The sequence below is a fragment of the Suncus etruscus genome, chromosome 12 (genome assembly GCF_024139225.1).
Source record: "Suncus etruscus isolate mSunEtr1 chromosome 12, mSunEtr1.pri.cur, whole genome shotgun sequence".
NCBI lineage: Eukaryota > Metazoa > Chordata > Mammalia > Eulipotyphla > Soricidae > Suncus > Suncus etruscus.
Window position 1 is genome coordinate 7143205 of NC_064859.1, and position 20431 is coordinate 7163635.

Below are 20431 nucleotides of genomic sequence, written 5' to 3' on the forward strand. Positions count from 1 at the left end.
CATGCCATCTACCACAAGCCAATGGCAAATATTATTCTTAGTGGAAATAAACTAAAAGCCTTTCCTCTAAAATCTGGTACAAGACAAGGCTGCCCTCTCTTAACACTCCTATTTTTTTTATTGTATTAATGACTTTATTGGAGACAATAATTTTCACAAATATACTTGCTACTGAACTTTTTCTTTCATTTTTCTTCCATTTTATTTTTTAGTTTGTCTTTCTATTCCTGATTTTTTTTAGTAATACTTTATTTAAACACCTTGATTACAAACATGATTGTGGTTGGGTTTCAGTCATGTAAAGAACACCCCCCATCACCAGTGCAACACTCCCACCACCAGTGTCCCAAATCTCCCCCCTCCCCATCCCACCCTCGCCTGTACTCTAGACAGGCTTTCTATTTCCCTCATACATTCTCATTGTTAGGATAGTTCTCAATGTAGTTATTTCTCTAACTAAACTCATCATTCTTTATGGTGAACTTCATGAAATGAGCTGGACCTTCTAGCCCTCCTCTCTTTTGTCTCTGAAAATTATTGCAAGAATGTCTTTCATTTTTTCTTTTCCTTTTTTTTTATTTGCATGTTCTCCTTCATCCCTGACCCTTGAGAATCTTTTTCTTTCTGTATTGTTGTGATGTTTCAATTACCTTTTTTATGTCTTCTCTCAAACTGAGGTTGAAAGCCTCTAGAAGGACCCATTTTCAGCTTATTTGATTTTTCTTTTTTTTTAATTTGTTTTCTACCCCATTATATTGCTTTTCTTTCCTTCAAGCAAAACAATATAACTCAAATTATCTAGCTCCGCCCCTCAAATAGGAGGGGGAAACAAGGGAGGGTACCAGGATCAAACAGATATATGATCACTAATAGTAAGCTAGACAAAGGGGACCACCAACTCTAGCATCTCGGGGGGTGATGGTTGGGGATATGGGTTGCAGGAAGGGAATGGGGATGGGGGAGGACAAATTTGGTGATGGGTATTTCAACCCACTCCTATTCAGCATAGTGCTGGCAGTTCTTGCCATAGCGATTAGGCAAGAAATAACAATGGCATCTAGAAAGGAAAGGAAGAAGTCAAACTTTAACTGTTTACAGATGACACATACTAGATTTAAAAAACCCTAAAGACTCTACCAAAAAGCTTCTAGAAACAATAGATTCATATATCAAAGTGACAGGTTACAAAATTAACACGCAAATATGGCCTCCTTATACACTGGTAATGATAGAGAAGAAATGGACATTAAAAAAATAATTCCATTCACATTAGGTCAGCTTAACTAAAGAGGTAAAGGACCTACAAAGAAAACTAAAAAAAAAAAAAAAAAAAAAAAAACCTGCTTCTGGGAGAGAAGAAAATGGAGACACATACCCTGCTCATAGATTGGCAGGATTAACATAATTAAAATGGCAATACTCCCCAAAACACTGTACAGATTTAGTGCAATTCCTCTAAAGATGCCCATGACATTTTGCAAAGAAGTGGATCAAATACATCTGAAATTCATTTGGAATAATAAACACCCACAAATAGCTAAAGCAATCCTTGGGAAAAGGAATATGGGAGGCATTATTTTCCCCAATTCTCAACTATTTTACAAAGCAATAGTTATCAAAACAGCTTGGTATTGGAATAAAGACATCCTTAGATCAGTGAAATAGAATTGAGAACTGTAATTAGTATTGTGCATTGAAATTTAAATAACCTCTTTACTTAGTGTAGAGTATTTGATAAGGATTTTTGGTTGGCACATTTGCTTGAATGGAAACAATTTCAATTATTCTATGGAAAAGCCTTAGAAAAAAAAAGGCTGAAAGAGAGAGGAGAGTGGTGATAATGGAAGATTTTATAGTGAAGAAAATAAATTGTGAATAAGGAGGGTAACCTCACCCGCTATGTCTGCAGAAGAAAGATGGGAGTGGTATAGTTGTAAATAAATTTTGATCTCAAATGTAGCCTTAATTTCTGAGAAACAGGTGGTAAATTGTTGGCCTTAGTTAGAAAGACTAAGGAAATGCGGCATCTAGAGAGGGCAGAGTGTGTAAATTATTGTTCCTTAGTTCATTAGATATTTGGGATCATAAAATTGTGATAACAGTAGAATATACAGGTGTACAGTTTTCTCTAATTGCTATCAGCTAGTCTGGTGGAAGAGTTAAGAAAAGAAGTATTCCCTTAACACTGAGAAGACTTAACAACAACAATGACCTGCTTACTGGACAGGGCTTTCTGTATTGCTCCTTAATTGTGAGGTGAAACTAGAGGATACTCCACACCAGCCTGTCTTCAATGTAGGATGTGCAGTCCAGGATCCTTAATACAGAAACCTGATGCCAACAATAGAGACTGCGTGAAAAATAAAACTGTATTGGCACTACAGACAATGACTTGGATTGAATAAACTAGTTTGCCTGGAGCCTAGAGTTGGTCTTATGCCAGGAAACTTCAGGGGTAGGGTCTCCTTGTATTTAGACCAAGGCTTTTCCTTTCCATGTCGCCCATATTTTGGTGGCCTATGCAAACAATATTTGCTACTCTAACACTGTTTTTACTGTGCTCTTTTGACTAACCCTTAAAAAAAAACCTCTTAAACTTTTGATGTTAACTTAAACTAATATGTATGTGCATGAAAATATAAAAAAATACTATGCCTTCAATATTTAAGGAGTCACATAAATCTCATGGCTTTAGATTGCTCTGTGTACTGCTAAGAAATGTTATACTACAATCTGGGGACTTGTGGACAAAATAATTGTACATGGGTTCTGCCTTATTTTTCTTAATGTTTTTTTGACTGTATGTTCAATATTTAGGCGTCAGCAAGGGGATTTCTTCTGAGAACTCTGTTTATGGGTGATTGTCCTTTCTCTGTAACTTTACCTTGTCCTCTTTGCATCATTGTTCTCATAATTAAAAATAAAAAATTAATTAAGAAAAAAGAAATGAAGTATTAATGGGGTTCCCAGTGGACTCTGTTCACTTTGGTTATGGTAAAAGGAAAAAAGATTGAGGAAAGCAGAAGTTCTGATAGATGATAATCAAAACGGTTTTCAGAGGTCATAGAAAGAAGCTTAATTGAGGCTAGGATTCACTGATAGCTGGGAGGAAATGACTGGACCCTAGGGGTGAAGATCAGGTATAGTGAGAATAAATGGAAAGAAAACTTTAGGAGTGGAAGTGATTGCATCTGAGAACAGGATGATGAAATCGAATGATGCAAAAAGTTTTGTGCAATATCAAGATCATCTAGGGTTCAGTCACAGAGATGCCTAGTTGTAGTCAAGGAGAAAGTTAAGGTCATTAAGACAATATTTAGATGTTTCAGTTTTGAGGGAGTTTTTCATAGGACTCTCACTATCAAATAAGGAACTCATAATGCTCATTTTACTTTGAGGTTTCTTTTAAGAAATGAGAGATGAAAATACTCCCAAGTTAGGCACACAGTTAGTTGCCTGGGTTTTGGGGATTGCTGTATTTCATGCATTGTGTGTCAAGTCGTCATACAGTTGGTTGTAGTGATGGCAGTGATAATAGGGATGGCACATTTGATTGTAGCAATATGAATCATACCATACAAGGGGCCCAGGACTAGGTAGTTAAATTCTGGGCTTCACCTGTCAACACCGATGCACTAACATTGAACCACAACCCCAGGGCCTTTTAAAATTGACATTATGTTTCCTCATAGTTGTTGATCTGTTGTAGCAATCATACAGTCCTGATCCTCACAGTCTCAAAGCCTCATACATGCTGTTCATCTTCTCTTCCATTCAGCTATATTCCCAGTCAAATACAATGTAAGTTTTTGGTAGGCTTGTTTTTGTTTTGGGGCCACTTGACAGTTCTCAAATAGACTCCTGGGTTTGTTTAATAGGAATGATCTTTAAGTATTTTTGGACTCTCTTTAAAGGGAAAAATACTGTTGTGAATTTTTTGTTGTTGTTTTGGGGTCACACCCAGTGACACTCAGGGTTACTCCTGGCTAAGCGCTCAGAAATTGCTCCAGGCTTGGGGGACCATATGGGACAGTAGGGAATCCAACCGAGGTCCATCCTAGATCAGCCTAGTGCAAGGCAAACACCCTACCACTGCGCCACCGCTCCGGCCCCTGTTGTGAATTTGTGATGTTAATAGAGTTTGTCATTTGGCCCAGGGATTATATTGCCATTTTGCTTCTAGCTAAATTGAAAGAAGAACTTGTTATAAGTGCTATTCATAACTTTATGAAAATTGGGGCCAGAGCAATAGAACCGCAGTAAGGCATTTGCCTTGCACACAGCTAAGACAGGACGGGCTCTGGTTCAAATCCCCACAACCCATATGGTCCCCTGAGCCTGCCAGGAGCAACTTCAGAGAGCAGAGCTAGGAGTAACTCCTGAGGACCACTGGGGGTGGCCCAACAAAAATAAGTTCATAACTTTATGAAAATTTTAGTTGACTAAAGGTTTGTCTGCTAACCAAACCATTCCTTCCACTCCCTGCAAGTAGATGAAAATATCAACTAGAAATTATTTGCCATATAAACCTTAATTATTTTATAACTTTTTATAAAAGTTATATTTTTCAGGCTGTTTATACTGTATAGCACAGAAAGGAGTTGATCATGTTCTTTCAGGTGCATAATTTCACTATAATATAGAAAGCCTAAAACTTTCCTCCCAATATGAGCTTCATGATAGTACCTATTAGGTGCATTCAGGCAATGCTACATGAAAGGACATGTGCTTCAAGCTATAAATTCCTAATGAAATATGCAAATTTTGACTATCATTTTTAGAATTTAAACATTTGATCATGTTGCATGTACCAGATTGCATCTATTTACTTTTCTCACCTGGCTCAATTCTTCCACACAAAAAATGAGAAAGTTATGCATAGCAAAGAATTTTGAAAGACTTCTGAAAGGGAATTGGGTGAGGTTTGTTTGGCAGGTGGGGAGAAAGTAAAATAGATGTTGTGACTGAAGCGTGAGTGTTGCATGACAGGCAGTTTTACATTCATAGAATGTTTTGGAGGTTCATCTTTGCTAGGGAAAGTTGCTTAGCGTTTTGTAGAATGAAGACTGTGACTCTTTACATTCTTTGACATTGCAATGTAGTGTGACAGGGAAGAGTTAGAGGAAATGTTGAACCTGGAAGCAGCATCTGCTAGAACTTGCTGCAGGAGTCTGGATGCTGTTAGAATACATATTCAGTGAAGATTGAGCATCCTTTTAATAAACCAATGAAAGGTCTTGAAAATATGCTTCAGTTTAGCTTTCAAAAATACAAAAAGAGGACTGTGGGTAGAAATAATTTAAGGACTATACTTTGCAAAAGATGGCCCCAGAGATCCCCTAGAAACTTCTTAGAAATGAAGGGCAGCTTCTCAACCTATAACTACTAAGTTGGAAATTTGCATTTAATTTAAGAAAATTTATTAAGATACCATGATTTACAAAGTTTTTTTCCAAGCATATATTGTTCTATCACCATTTTCATCAATATTGTCCCCTTCCCTCCAACAACGTACCCAGGTTCATATGACTGTTTGGTCTTGGTACTCTCCATTATTTCCAACTCAATTTATGAGGCAGAAGATGGTTCAAGTGATGTGGTTCTGTTTGAAGAAAATAATAAGGGGCAAAAATCAAGCAAGCAAAAATGGGAGAAGTCCTTCTAAAGGCTATAAATATCAATTTAAGAGAAGAAAGGGAAAAAAGAAAAACATTACATTACAAAAATAAACAAAAAGCACCACAGCAATAAAGACAGCAACCAAACAATAACCACAATCCCAAAATCAAAACAAACAACAACAATAACAAAAAATTAATTTGTGTTTCTCTCTCTCTCTCTCTCTCTCTCTCTCTCTCTCTCTCTCTCTCTCTCTCTCTGTCTCTCTCTCTCTCTTTGCATAGGCACAGAAAATATTGAGGAGATTAGAAAGGAAATTCCCTTGGCCTAAGAGATACAGGGTTTCTCCGCCCTTGAAGTATATTGTCATGGGAATAACTACAGGCTATGTACATGCTCTTTTACTTTCCCTAGGTCCTTTTGTGGTGTATTCTGATTTCCTCTTATCATTAGGTGGTGAAGTAAGACAAGTTGTTGCCATTTCCTCATTGTCAGGATGTCATATCAAAACTGGCGCATGTTGATGTCGAGCAGTAGTAAGAATGTCCCAGAGGGAGTTTGGTTGTGGAGAACTGTGTCGGTTCTATGTCTGAGATCTAGGATCGCTGTCTAACCACATGGAGTCTAAGTTGGGGCCACATGACATATGTTCAAGGTGGGAGGCGTCCTTGTATTGTGAAATGTATGAGTTCTTATCCCTAGTAGATAAGAGCTTATTTCTACATGTAAGATTTCCCCTTTTTAGAGTGCCTTTGCAATATATTATATGTTATATATAGTACCGTATTTGCCAGCATATAAGACGACTGGGCGTATAAAATGACCCCCTAATTTTGCAGTTAAAACATAGGTTTAGGCCTATATTCACTGTATCAGACAGAACGTTCCTGTGTTGCAACTGTATTACCACAGTGAGCCAATCACAACAAGCAAAGGTCCAAAGGTTATACTGTCATAGACTTCCTCTCTGACTCTGGCCAATCTGAGCAGGCTTTTGACAGTGTAGATTCGGTAAAGAACATTGTCTAATTTGCATGCATCAAAAGCCTGCTTGGATTGGCTGAGTTAGAGAGGTGGTCTGAGCAGCCTGACAGTGATTGGTGCAGAACACTGTCTAATTTGCATGCATAAAAAGCCTGCTTGGATTGGCTGAGTCAGAGAGGTGGTCCAAGCAGCCTGGCAGTGATTGGTGCAGAACATTGTCTGATTTGCATGCATAAAATGCCTGCTTGGATTGGCTGAGTTAGAGAGGTCCGAGCAGCCTTGCAGTGATTGGTGCAGGATCGAGTTGGAAAATTCGTTTTGTGGCAATATTCAGACAATTTTCGTTTAGCGGCATATTGAAACATTTTTCGGGTTATACTCGGCGTATATTCGGTTGACTTTTTTTGTTTCAAAAGTCGTCCTATACGCCGGAAAATACGGTGTGTGTGTGTGTGTATATATATATATATATATATGTATATAAATAATATAGTATATATACTATATATTGTCCATATTATATAGTATATATTATAATATGCAATATATGGAATGTACTATATACATTATATCTAAAAACATATTTATATATATATATATATATATAAAGGAAAAAATAAATAAAAATGAGTTTTAAGGGACTGGAGAGATAGCATGGAGGTAAGGTGTTTGCCTTGCATGCAGAAGGACAGTGGTTCAAATCCCGGCATCCCATATGATCCCCGGAGCCTACCAGAAGTGATTTCTGAGTGTAGAACCAGGAGTAACCCCTAAGCGCTGCCAGGTGTGACCCAAAAACAAACAAAAAAATGAGTTTTAAAAATATAATTAAGGTGGGGCCGGGAAGGTGGCGCTAGAGGTAAGGTGTCTGCCTTACAAGCGCGCCAAGGAACGGACCGACCGCGGTTCGATCCCCTGGCGTCCCATATGGTCCCCCCAAGCCAGGGGAGATTTCTGAGCACATAGCCAGGAGTAACCCCTGAGAGTCAAACGGGTGTGGCCCAAAAACCAAAATATATATATATATATATATAATTAAGGGAACAAAGTGATGCAGGAGACTACCTTACATTTATGGATAAGCAGGTTAAGAGGTAGTATTATAGAGGTCTTAAACTTATAAAGGAAATATAGGCTTCCCCATTCTCTATTGAGATATTCTGGTGGGGGTTGGAATCTAGGGCACCTTTTCATCACACACCCTGGTCTTGTTGAGTTTGAGAAGTGATTTGTGGCAGAAAGGGCTCTGGTAGAATTCTTGCACTGGGATCCTTCTGGAGCTGAATCCAGTATCAAGCAACAGTCCTCATTTGGAGGGGGGGGGGGGATGAGAAGGAGGTCCATAGATGATAAGTCAGCAGGAGTATTGGTTGTAGTTTCTTGTGGGAGGACGAGATGTGGGACTGAGTGGGTGTCTTTTCACTTGGGAGTTGGGTGATGGCTTGCTCGGGCAGGAGGTTGGTCTTGATACCTAACAGGTTAAGAGCTAAGGATAAAGATCGTTACGAAGGCAGGATATTGGATTGGGATTGGGGGTGAAGGGATAGTAGGATTTCTGAAGGGGAGGAGGAGGGATAGTATCCAGGAGGGGCTATATACACTATAGGCATGGATTGTTTACAATTTAGGTTTGGCTCTCTTAGAGGAGTTCTCTCTCTATGTACTCATGCCCACATAAATATGTACATTAGTGATCTATTCTTAAGGTGTTATTAGAGGGCTAACCCTTATAGGATGGGTCTGAGTTCTTAAGGACTGGTTGAATTAAGATAAACAATTAGCTTAGGTATAGCTTAAAAAAGTGAGGAAGGGAGAGCAACAGATAAGAGAGAGGAGAAAAGGAAAATAGGTAAATACAGTAAAAAAAAAATAAATAAATAAAATAAAAGGGATTGGGCTGGTGCGTTGGAGTTGGGAGCTTTTCCCAATTTCTAGGCATTTCATCAGTGATGGGATTGGGCCTTGCTAAATGGTTTCAGAGTTAGATAATGGCTGGAGCAGTTTAGGATACACATAGGTTTAGTGTCTCGAGTACTAAACAATGTGTTAATGAGGCTTACCTATGTAGGTGGCTACCCTATGTAGTTTTTGGCTGCTGCATCATATGTATCAAATTTCTTTTCCTAAAGAGAAACTAACAGTGTGGATTTATTTGGCATAGATTGAATTGATGATGAGGAGGAAGAAGAGGAAGAAGGAAGGGGACAAGGAAAGAAGTAGGGAGGAGAGAGAGAGAGAGAGAGAGAGAGAGAGAGAGAGAGAGAGAGAGAGAGCAAATTTTAATTTGGCAAAACATGTTTGATGAGTAAGTCTTGTAACATATGTTGCATTAAGCCCTTAGGATGGACTTGGATGGTGGATGGAGGCCTTTGTTCTTAGGCCCTGGCCACGTGGCTTCATTCCCCATTAACCAGCGGGTCTGGGTCCCGGAAAGCGATGGGTATTGAACTCACTCACAGTCAGGCTTCATGAGAGATAACATCTTTATTGCCCTGGCCAACAGATGTGTCTGCTAACCATTTACATATGCCATTCTTAGCTTGCCCTGCGTCTTAACTCTTTTTAGCCATCTTCTCTCTAACTTCCATGCTGGCAAAGACCAAAAGGACCTAATCCCCTGGGTCAAAGCCCTTATCTAACCTTTCCAAGACCCCTCCCATAAATGGGCGGGGTCTTGCAGGTAAGATCAAGTTGTACAGGAAGGGGGTGGGGCCACAACATAAGTCTGTGGTTCACAGTTGACTGTTTCAGTGGTTTGAATGATCATATGCTTCAGTTCCTAATACAGGATATAAACCAGAGGAGAAGGGTATATTGGAGTGTTTTATAAAGCCATTTTCATAATGCAAACTGAATATGGTATCTAGTATGACTGAGCACAACTGTGTAAAATTAGGGTATCCACCCGTTGTATCCAAGAATCCCTGTGGACAGAGAAGCTGAGAGGTTATTTTATAGCTAGTAAGATTAAGGCATTAAAACATATTGTAAGGAAACACTGCTGCTGGAGTCTCAGCCCTGGGGGCAAAGGAGGGGGGATATGGAATGCATGCTGGGAATAGGGGTGGAGGGAGGACAATATTGGTGATGGGAATGCCCCTAATTCAATGTCACTATATACCTAAAATATTACTGTGAAAGATTTGTTATTCACTTTGTTCAAAATAAATTATTATTTTAAAAAATTCCCTTCTGTGTGTTAAACAGCCTAAATCCTTAGCAAATTCTATATTTTTATTTAATTGGTATAGTTTTGAGTATGATAACACAAGCTCAACTTACCATGACCAAAGATCTGAAGGCACCATCAATTTTTCTTTGCTATATCCTGTCTAACTCATCATTATTCCCCACCTTTGGCCTCCTTTATTTTGCATCCTCAGTTCTATAATCTAACCGTAAGAGTTTGCCATAATTAATATTACAGTCTGTTTTCTTTTTCTCTATATATATTACAGATGAATGAGATTGTCCACTGTGGTGTACCTGAGACCCACCCATTTCTGGGAGGGGTCTTGGGAACCGGATAATAGGTGTAACCCTACCTGCAAGACCCAGCCCATTCCTGGGAGGTTCCTGGGAGGGGTCTTGGAAAGAATAGATAAACCTCTGAGCCAGAGGATGCTTCCCTTTTTTAGCCGTTTCCTTTGGCCCTGAAGATGGCTGAAGTGAGTTAAGACGCAGGGCTAGCCAAGAATGGCTAAATGCTTAAAAGGTTATAAGTAGGCCACACACATGTGGTGGATAGGGCATGAATAAAGTTGTTGCTTCCTGACGCCTGCCTGTAAGTGAGTAATTACGCCGATTACCTGGGCCTGGAACCCGCTGGCTGAATGGGGTTGCAGAGCCATGTGGCCTGGGGTGGCAGAAAGAAATCCTTCACCATCCATCGCCATCCAGCTCCATCGTTAATTATTTAATTCAACAGTCCACCATTTGTCCTTTCTGACATTCTTTGCCAAAAATGATATTCCAGTACTATTGAGGTTGCAATAAGCTTCATGTCTGTATCTTTTCTTATGATTGTATAGTTTCCACTATGAAAATATTCTATAGTATTTTTATGCATTCATCTGTCATTAAACTTTTGGTTTTTTCTAAAAAATTAATAAACAGAATATCCCCACCACACATGCCCCTTTTTCTCCCTTCCCTGCCTGTATCCAAGATCTACTTCTCTCATTCTTTAACATTGTCATGCCAGTTGTTAGTAGTTATTTCCTTAAGAGCATTCACTCTTTGATGAGCTCCAAATTGTGAGCCAGTCATTCCAGCCCATCCAGCTCTTAACTCTATTGTCTCTGAGCCATATTACAATAATGTCTTTAATTTTTCTTAAAACCCATAGACGAGTGAGACTATTCTGCATCTTATCTCTCTCCCTTTGTCTTATTTGAATCAACATAATAGATTCCATGTACATCCACGTATAGGAATTTTTATGACTTCATCTTTCCTGACAGCTGCATAATATTCCACTGTGTATATGTACCACATATATGTGTATATGTTCTTCTGTTGAAGGGCATCTTAGTTGTTTCCAGAGTCTGGCTATTTGAATATAGATGTGAGGGAAGGGAATTCTGAATTGTATTTTTGTGTTCCTAGGTTATATCCCTAGGAGTGGTATAGCTGGATTATATGGGAGGTCAATTTTCAGTTTTTTGAGGAATCTCCATACTGTTTTCCATAAAGGCTGGAGGGGATGGCATTCCCACCAGCAGTGAATAAGAATCCTTTTCTATCCACATCCCCGTTAGCACTAATTGTTCTTGTTTTGTTGTTTTTTTTGTGTATGTGTGATGTCTGCCAGTGGCATGAGATGGTGCCTCATTGTTTTTGATTTGCATCTCCCTGATGATTAGTGATGTGGAGCATTTTTTATGTGTCTTCTGGCCATTTGTATTTCTTTAAGGAAGTATCTTTTCATTTCTTTTCCCCATTTTTTGATGGGGCTATATGTTTCTTTCTTATTGAGTTCTGTCAGTACCTTGTATATTTTTTATATTAGCCCCTTGTCTAATGGATATTGGGTGAATAATTTCTCCCATTCTGTGGGTGGCTTTTGTATAGAATTATGTCTGATTTCTGTGAATGACAAATTTAAAGATACCGTTGAAATTCAACCAGGTTTTAGTCTCCTATCTATCATAATGATCAATGTTAAAATTCAAATATATGTTACTTAAAACATTCTGGGCAGAGAGAGAGAACTTAGGAGGTTTTACATGCAAGAGAACTGGGTTTGATCCCAGTTATTCTACTTGTCTCCTGAACAGTACTGAGAATATCTCCACACACCATATGATGTGGCCTCTCAAAAAATAACAACAAAAAAAAAAGATGCAGCACTTTCTCTACTCAACTGACTTGATCTAAGAAGGATTGATAACAGACATTCTAGAATAATAATTTGGATTTTCTTCTATGGGAAGCCTGCTGATTGTACCTTTGATGATGACTATTATTACTTGGCATTCATTTAGAAGATTAGTATTCACCATTTTCATACTTTGGGGATAGTCTAAAGCAGTCTCCCAATTTTGATACACTGCCAGAAAATGAATCACTCAGCATTCTCATGGAAATTCCTCTTTTTGGGGTGAACTAAAAGAAATAATCCCCCTGTTGATTGGAGGCTACTACCACTCCACTTGAATTATTCCTCTGGGGCAGGATAGAGGAAATGGAGGAAGAAAACAAATGTGTGCATAAATATCTTTGCCCTTAATTAGCTAGTGAAATACTTTTCATTTTTAATTACTTTAATTTACAGTTGCACTGTATATAGTTTATGAAGTTTATAATCCAGTTGTTTTACTTTTTTCACAATTAGAAAGGTGTTCGTGATTGAGTTTCAGACATTTAGTGTACAGCACCCTTCCCATTGCACATTTCCTGTCACCAATCCCCAGGACACTTTACAGCTAAAAGGAATTTTGTTGAAATCTAATTTTGATTGTTTACCCTTTTTAGTTTCTTATGTTTACTGATAACTTAAACTTCAGGGAAAACTAAGAAAATTCTGTCTTGTCTGCTTATGAATTTCTTAGACATTTTACTTTTACTTGCACTTTACCTTGCACACTTCAATATGGTACTTTAAGCACATCTAGGAATAATTCTTGAGTGTAGAGCCAGGAGTACCCCTTGCATATCATCAGTTGTTTCCCCAAAACAAAGCAAATAAACAAGCCAAGACCTTTTGCCTTGAGCATGTTTCAGCTGGGCCATGAGCCAGACTATCTTATTTCTAAAAAAAAAAAAAAAAAACTTATTTATAAAGTGGCTCCTTATCATCATGCAAGATTTATAAGAGCCTAGCTAGATAGTACTTTAACATGTACATAGAGGTACTTGGGCTAACTATACTAGAAATAATTGTAATGAGAAGGAAATTTTTTTAGGGGCTGGGTTTGAGGCCATAACTGACAAAGTCTGGGCATACATCTGACTCTATACTCATTCCAGGTTCCGGGGACCATATGGTGTACCAAGGATTCAACCTATGTTGACCTCATGCAAAACAAAAATTCTATTATCATTTTGGCTTGGAGATCCATGTTGTTTGTGTTTTTAATTCTGAGTTAAGTCTTCACTACAGCAGGGTAGTTTTGAGGAAGGGCTGATATTTTCATATATGTTTTTTGTAAGGGGAGAGAGCCTGGTTAATACATGGTTATTAATACAGAGACTATATGTGAACCCAGAGTCTGGTTTATTTAAAATGTTTTTGTAGTTCATCTCTCCCTAACTCTTTTTTTTTTTTTCTTTTGGGCCACACCCGGCGTTGCTCGGGGGTTACTCCTGGCTGTCTGCTCAGAAATATCTCCTGGCAGGCACAGGGGACCATATGGGACACCGGGATTCGAACCAACCACCTTTTGTCGTGGATCGGCTGCTTGCAAGGCAAACGCCGCTGTGCTATCTCTCCGGGCCCTCTCCCTAACTCTTGTCCCCTGCTTTTCCCCCATTTTCTTAAGTCACACTCAATGATGTTCAGGAAACCTTGTAGAGTTGGAGGTGAAATCCTTATAACTATTCCTCCCATCCCATCCACTACCACTTTTTCTCCAGAAACCACTATAATTTTCACCAAATCTAGGAGTTGTTTTACCCATTAGTTTTTTATAATTTATATTCTCATAAGAGCAGAACTATTTGCTAATTGTTTTTCATTTCCTTATTTCAGTTAAGCATAATCACTTCAAATGAAACTTTATTTCTTTCCAAATGACAGTGTTATCTACTTTAATGAAAGAGTAATCTATGAGTTGATTAGATAAACCACATCTTCTTCAATCATCTGCCGTTGGGTATTTAGGTTACTTACATGTTAAGCTTTTGTGAATAATGTTGCTATGAAAATAGAGGTATACAAAACTTCTCAAATTACCATTTTAATATTGGGAGTGGCAGCCCATTCTTTTAAAAATAGAAATGAAACACCATAATTAGATGTAGTATGTGTTATTTCATGCACATGCTCATATATTCATGTATGCAAAAAGTCTGATGTCTTTACATCTTTTATATCTGCTTCTTGATTCAACCATCAGAACCAAAACTTTTTAAATTATTTGTTAAAGTTGTATGCCCACTATTTATACTAATAATACAAATATTATATTTTTAAAGTCCTACTAAATGTATATTAACTTTCATATTTCAGAGAGCAAAATTTTATCTTAACTTTGATCTAAGTGCTTATATTGGAGCTAACATTTTAAAAAGAAATATAATAAAATAATAACCTGTGGTCTTATTGTATGACCATAGCCAGAAGAATGAGGAGGCAAACAATTTGCAGTTAACAGTACTTACAGGTTGCCTAGAACTTCCAGCTGGAGGGGGGAGAAGATATGGTAATATGGTATATCTCTTTTAAAATTATGCTGGAGGAAAAGACCTCTTTATATTTTGGTGGACATGGAATTCCCAGTATGGAAGTGGTTTTGGTTTTGCTAATCCTGAGAAAGCCAGTGGAAGGAATCATTTTTTTTTCTTTTTTTTTTTTATTAGAATAAAGATGCAAAGAAAGAGGACATGTAAAATTACAGTGGGAAGAAAATCACCCATAAACAGAATTCTCAGAAGAAATCCCCTTGCTATACCTTAATTTTGAACTTTCAGCCAAAGAACATTAAGAAAAATAAAACAAAACACATGCACAATTACTTTGTTCCTCAAGTCCCAGATTGTAGTACATTATAACATTTCTTAGCTTTACACAAATCAATCTAAAGCCACAAAATTTATGTAATTCCTTTAACATTGAAGGCATAGTATTCTTTTTTTACCATTCCTTGCACATGCATATTACTTTAAGTTAACCTCAAAAGTTTAAGTGGTTTTTTTTTTAAGGATTAGAGTCAAAAGAGCACAGCTAAAACAGTGTTAGAGTGGCAATTGTTGTTTGTATAGGCCCAGCAAAATATGGGGTACATGGAAAGGAAAAGCCTTGGCCTAAATACAAGGAGACCTTACCCCTGAAGTTTTCTGGCATAAGACCAACTCTAGGCTCCAGGCATACTAGGTTTTCCAACTCAAGTCATTGTCTGTAGTACCAATACACTTTTATTTTTCACACAGTTGCTGTTGTTGGTGTCAGGTTTCTGTAGTTAAAGATCCTGGAATCTGTGCATATCCCACATCGAAGTTAGGATGATGTGGAGCGTCCTCTAGTTTCACCTCATAATTAGAGGGCAATGCAGAGAGCCCTACCCTGAAAGCAGGTCGTTGTTGATGTTAAGTCTTCTCAGTGTTAAGGGAAGTTTCTTTTGAGTATGTTGATGTCAGAGCAGCTGTAGGGTCTTCCCTGGTAGAGGATTGCTTCCAGGTGATGTTATAGACAACGTTGATTGTTTCGTTGATGGCATCCCTGGTTCAGTGGTGAATGAAGAATGTCCATTCTTCTGAGGTCTGAGCCACGTCATTCTGACAATGTTCAGGGTGTAAGGTCCCATTGCATTACAAGATTTGTGTGTTCCTATCTCTATTAGATAAGAACTTGTTTATATGTATAGTATTTTCCCATTTTAATGTGCCTATGCCAAAGAAGAACAATACCACGAGGCGTTATTGGTGCATATGGGGGCTGCTAGACAATTCCCGTGACTTAGTTTTAACATAAACTTTAAACTGAGGGACTCTTCTACCAGAATTCCTTATTGAGATCACAAAGAGAAGAACAGAGATAAAGTGGGGGAAATCGTCACTATATAAGAGAATATTTAGTAAGAGTTATAGTTGTTAAGGAATTTGGCACTAGTTGTCTCTGATTCAGCTTTCACGCTATGGTGGTTACTGCCTTGGATGAAATGTCTCAACACATTTGACGCTCCTTTTGCACCACCCGGCCCTCTCCCCACATATGTAGGTCTGGACTTAAGACTGGATGGTGTGTTTTGCTCATTCTTTTACACTCATTATAGCCAGCCATTTGTGAGCCAGCTGTTGTGTGGGATAGCAGCTGCAGGGCATGGAAGCTGAATGTCAGTCTCTCTTCCTAGGGGAGAATCATAGCAGTGCTTCATGCGCTGAGACACAAGTGATAGGAAAGGATATCAAGTTATGCTAGTTCTTTATTAAGAGGTCTGAATATAACCAGTGCTAGGACAGAGCCAGGTACACCTTGGATCTTTCTGCTTTGACTCTGAATGTAGCAAATTTGAAGACTATAGGAAAAGTCACAGGGGTCTTTGCAACCTTACTTTTAAAGAATTTTCTTGCTATTACCCTTTTAACAGCATAAGTTAATGCTTTTCCAGCATTCCAACCTTCATTAAGATTTTAGGGTGTTAATGCCTAAATAATAAATATTCTAAATGCGTTATAAATCTTAGCAAAATCATATTTAAACCCAAAGTTCTAGCATACCACAGAATACCTTTAAATGATAAAGAAAATATTAGTTTTAAAGCAAGTTATTTGGATCAGTTTTTAATATCACATAAATTATGCATTCTCTTGTGTTAGTGTGAAGTGAGGATAAGATGGGGAAAGTATAAAACATATTAATTAAAAAGAATTAGGACTTTTAGCAGTAGCACAATGGGTAGGGTACTTGCCTTGCATGCGGCTGACCCGGGATTGATCTCTTTCATCCTATATGGTTCGCTAGTCATAGCCAGGAATGATCCTTGAATGTAGAGCCAGGAGTAACCCCTGAGTACTGCTGTGTGTGGCCACAAAACAATAATAAACCAAAAACTTATTAAAATGTGTTTTGAAATCAGCTTTATCCTTGCCTATTCCTTTGAAAACTGTTTAATTTCCTATTAGATAACTTGGACATAGTTGTTAAAATCTAGGTTTTTTGTTTTAAGATACTGTACTGTTTCCCAGGATCTTTTCATGTTAACTTTCTCAGGTTAGAAATAAGTGTGTGTGTGTGTGTGTGTGTGTGTGTGTGTGTGTGTGTGTGTGTGTGTGTAAAAGAGTTTCTAATGATTGTGACTTCCAGTTGGAATGAAAAAAATGTAAAGGTGGTTATATTAAGACCATGAGAGAAAACATGGACTCCAATTTGATCATATGTCACCATAGCATTGTTTGGTTGTGAGGATAAAAGAAAAGCTTAGGGACAGAAGTTAGCTGACCAGTTAATAATCATTTTATTATGGTTATTTATACTTATGCAGTAATTTTATATCTTTTTAGATGTATCTAGTTACTCTTATTTTATTTTTTTAAATAATTTTTATTTTGACCAAAGTGGATTACAAATCTTTCACAGTAATATTTTAGGTACATACTGACATTGAATCAGGGCCATTCCCACTACCAATGTTGTCCTCCATCCACTCCTGTTCCCAGCATGCATCCCATATCCCCCTCCTTTGCCCCCTGGGCTGCTAGTATAAGTGGTCCCCTTGTGTCTAGCTTGTTGTAGTTGGGTACCGAATCTGGATTTGGATTTGGTGTTTAAGTCTGATCATTTTTTATTTCTACTCAATGTTCATACGACTGTTTGGTCTTGGTATCCTCCATTATTTCCCCCTTAATATGTGAGGTGGAACAGGATGATTCAATTTATGTGGTTCTGTTTGAAGGAAAGAAAAAAAGGGAGGGGGGCAAAAATCAAACAAGCAAAAAACAGGAGTCCTTCTAGAGGCTATAAATATTGATTTAAGAGAAGAAAGGGGAAAAGGAAGAAAATATAACAATACAAAAAAGCACCACAGCAATAAAGACAACAACCAAACATAACCACAGTCTCTAAATAAAAACAAAACAGAGCTCAAAAAAACCCTCAAATGAATGTATGAGGGAAATGGAAAGCCTGTCTAGAGTACAGGCAGGGGTAGGGTAGGGAGGAGGGAGATTTGGGACATTGGTGATGGGAACATTGCACTGGTGATGGGTGGTGTTCTTTACATGACTGAAACCCAAACAAAATCATGTATGTAATCAAGGTGTTTAAATAAAATATATAATTAAAAAAACCCTCAAACAATAACAACTAAAATATTAACTTGTGCTTCATTTTTTCTTTTTTTTTATTTGTTTGCATACACACAGTAAATATTGGGGAGATTAGACAGGGAATTCCCTTGGCCTAAGAGATACAGGGTTTCTCCACCCTGTCATGGGAATAACTACAGGCTCCGTACATGCTCTTATACTCTTCACTAGGTCCTTTTCTGGTGTCTGGAAACTTTCCACTGAGTTATGGATGATAAGATCAGGCCTCTATATCTAGAGATCTTGGTATTTGCACAGGTCATAGGCTGGAGCCTTAGGATGGAGTCTTTACAGTTCTACTTCTGTTCCATCACTGTTGTTTTAATCAGTCTTCTATAGTTGGTGGTTTTGGTTTTTGCATCTATCCTAGGAATAGAGTCTTTCATTATGTTTCCAGAAGTTCTGCTTGTTTGCAGTTGTCTCGATCAGACCTCTGGAATTGGAGATCTTGGTTGTACAGATCTTAGGCCAAAGCCTAAACTAGGGTCTTTTTTATTGGTCCCAGGACACGTTCTGCTCAGTCATGGTTGTCACAGTCAGTCTTCTGTAGTTAGTGATCTTGACTTTTGAACAGATCAAAGGATGACGTGTCTTCTGATTCCCTCTTATTGTTAGGTGGTAAGGTAAGACAACCTGCTCTTAGATCAAGTTGTTGCCATTTCCTCATTGTCAGGATGTCATATCAAAACTGTCGTTTGTTTTGTCAGAGCAGTATTAAGAATGTCCCAGAGGGAGTTTGGTACCTGGAGCTGTTGCAGAGAACTGTGTCGGTTCTGTGTCTGAGATCTAGAGTTTAGGGTTGGACAGTCGCTGTCTAATCACATGAGTCTCAGTTGGGACCACATGACATATGTTCAAGGTGGGAGGCGCCCTGGGATGAGTTCTTATCCCTAGTAGATAAGAGCTTGTTTCTATACATAAAATTTCCCCTTTTTAGTATGCCTTTGCATAAAGAAATGGTGCTATATTATATTGCTGGTGCATTTGGTGGTGAGAGTATCAGGCTCCATCACCTCTATGCCCTGGTTTTGACCTGAGCTTTTTTTAATATAGTAATTTTAATATGCACTATTTTTCGTAAATTAGATCAATGTTTGCTGAGTAAGCTCTCATTTCTTTATTAGCATTATTGTATAGGGCTGGTTGGTGGCAATATGATGAATATGAGTATATTTTTGAGTTCAGATATATGATTATATTACAGTTCCTAACTTAAAAAGTATTTAAAAAAACTTTATGGAACATACACATTTACTAACAGTGCAGTGAAAGTCACTTCAAAAAGAACTTTATTAAAATATAACTATTATTAGTTAAATAAATCAGAGGAAGAGAGATAACACAGAATAGTCTCATCTGTGGAATTTAAGAAAAATAAAAGATATAATTGTAATAATACCTAGAGACAATAGAGATGAGGACTGGAAGGACCGGCCCACAGTATGAAGCTTACCACAAAGAGTAAGTTCAGTTAGAGAAATAACTACACTAACAACTATCATGACAGTGGTAATGAATGAAAAAAAATAGAATGCCTGTATCTAATACAGGTAGTGGGTGGGGGAGGAGGAAGAATGGGGGGCACTGGTGGTGGGAATGTTGAACTTGTAAAGTGGGATGTTCTGTTTTATTACTGAAACCCAACTACAAACATATTTGTAATCATGGTGCTTAAGTAAAAATATATAAATAAAAAATATATCTATATTTAGATAATTATATGAACTCTAAACTGCTTAATTTTGGACTCTGAATATTATTTAATGCACCATTTTCTTCTTTCTGCAGAACTGGCTGGATCCTGCAAAAGAAATAAAGAAACAACTGCGAAGTGCGTATTTAAATAATTATGCAAATATAGAATAGAATAATAATTGTGATGGAATGATAAATTCTTCTTTAAATTGAAATCTTTTGTTGAGACCTGAAAGATACTACAGGAAGTTAATTGCTGGTCTTACATTCAGCCAAGTTCATTTGATTCTTGGTATCACCAGGAGTGGCCCCTGAACATAGAGTTAGAAATAAGCTCTGAATATAGTCTGTTGTGGCCTCAAAATCAATACATCAAAAAAATTATTTTACAGGAAATTAAGGACACTAGCATTAGTTTTGTACAGCTGTTACTACTTTATGATGGCTTTACTGGTCCATAGGTTCGAAATCTTCCTCAATGTAGGCTGTCACTATAAGGTAATAGCTCATTTTTTCCTCAGGTAACTTTTCTAGAACTTTTATTTTTTGCCAAAATGTTGTGGAGCAACTAATTAAATGAAAACTTTCACTTATGTCGATTTATCTTTAGATAAAACTGTCACTGTGCTTTGTCTTCATATTGGAAGTATGTAGTTAAGCTAATTAA

The 20431-nt window shown here is 37.7% G+C and overlaps 1 protein-coding gene across 9 annotated transcripts in view; it reads left to right on the top strand.

The window, feature by feature from the left end:
* Nucleotides 1-20431, top strand: part of EPB41L2 (erythrocyte membrane protein band 4.1 like 2) — a 271009-nt gene that overhangs the window by 158853 nt on the left and 91725 nt on the right. For all 9 annotated transcript variants that reach the window (XM_049785156.1, XM_049785155.1, XM_049785161.1 and 6 more), the window contains exon 6: nt 19858-19900. In XM_049785156.1, the coding sequence (XP_049641113.1) occupies nt 19858-19900 (43 nt within the window). The remainder of the gene's footprint in view (nt 1-19857; nt 19901-20431) is intronic.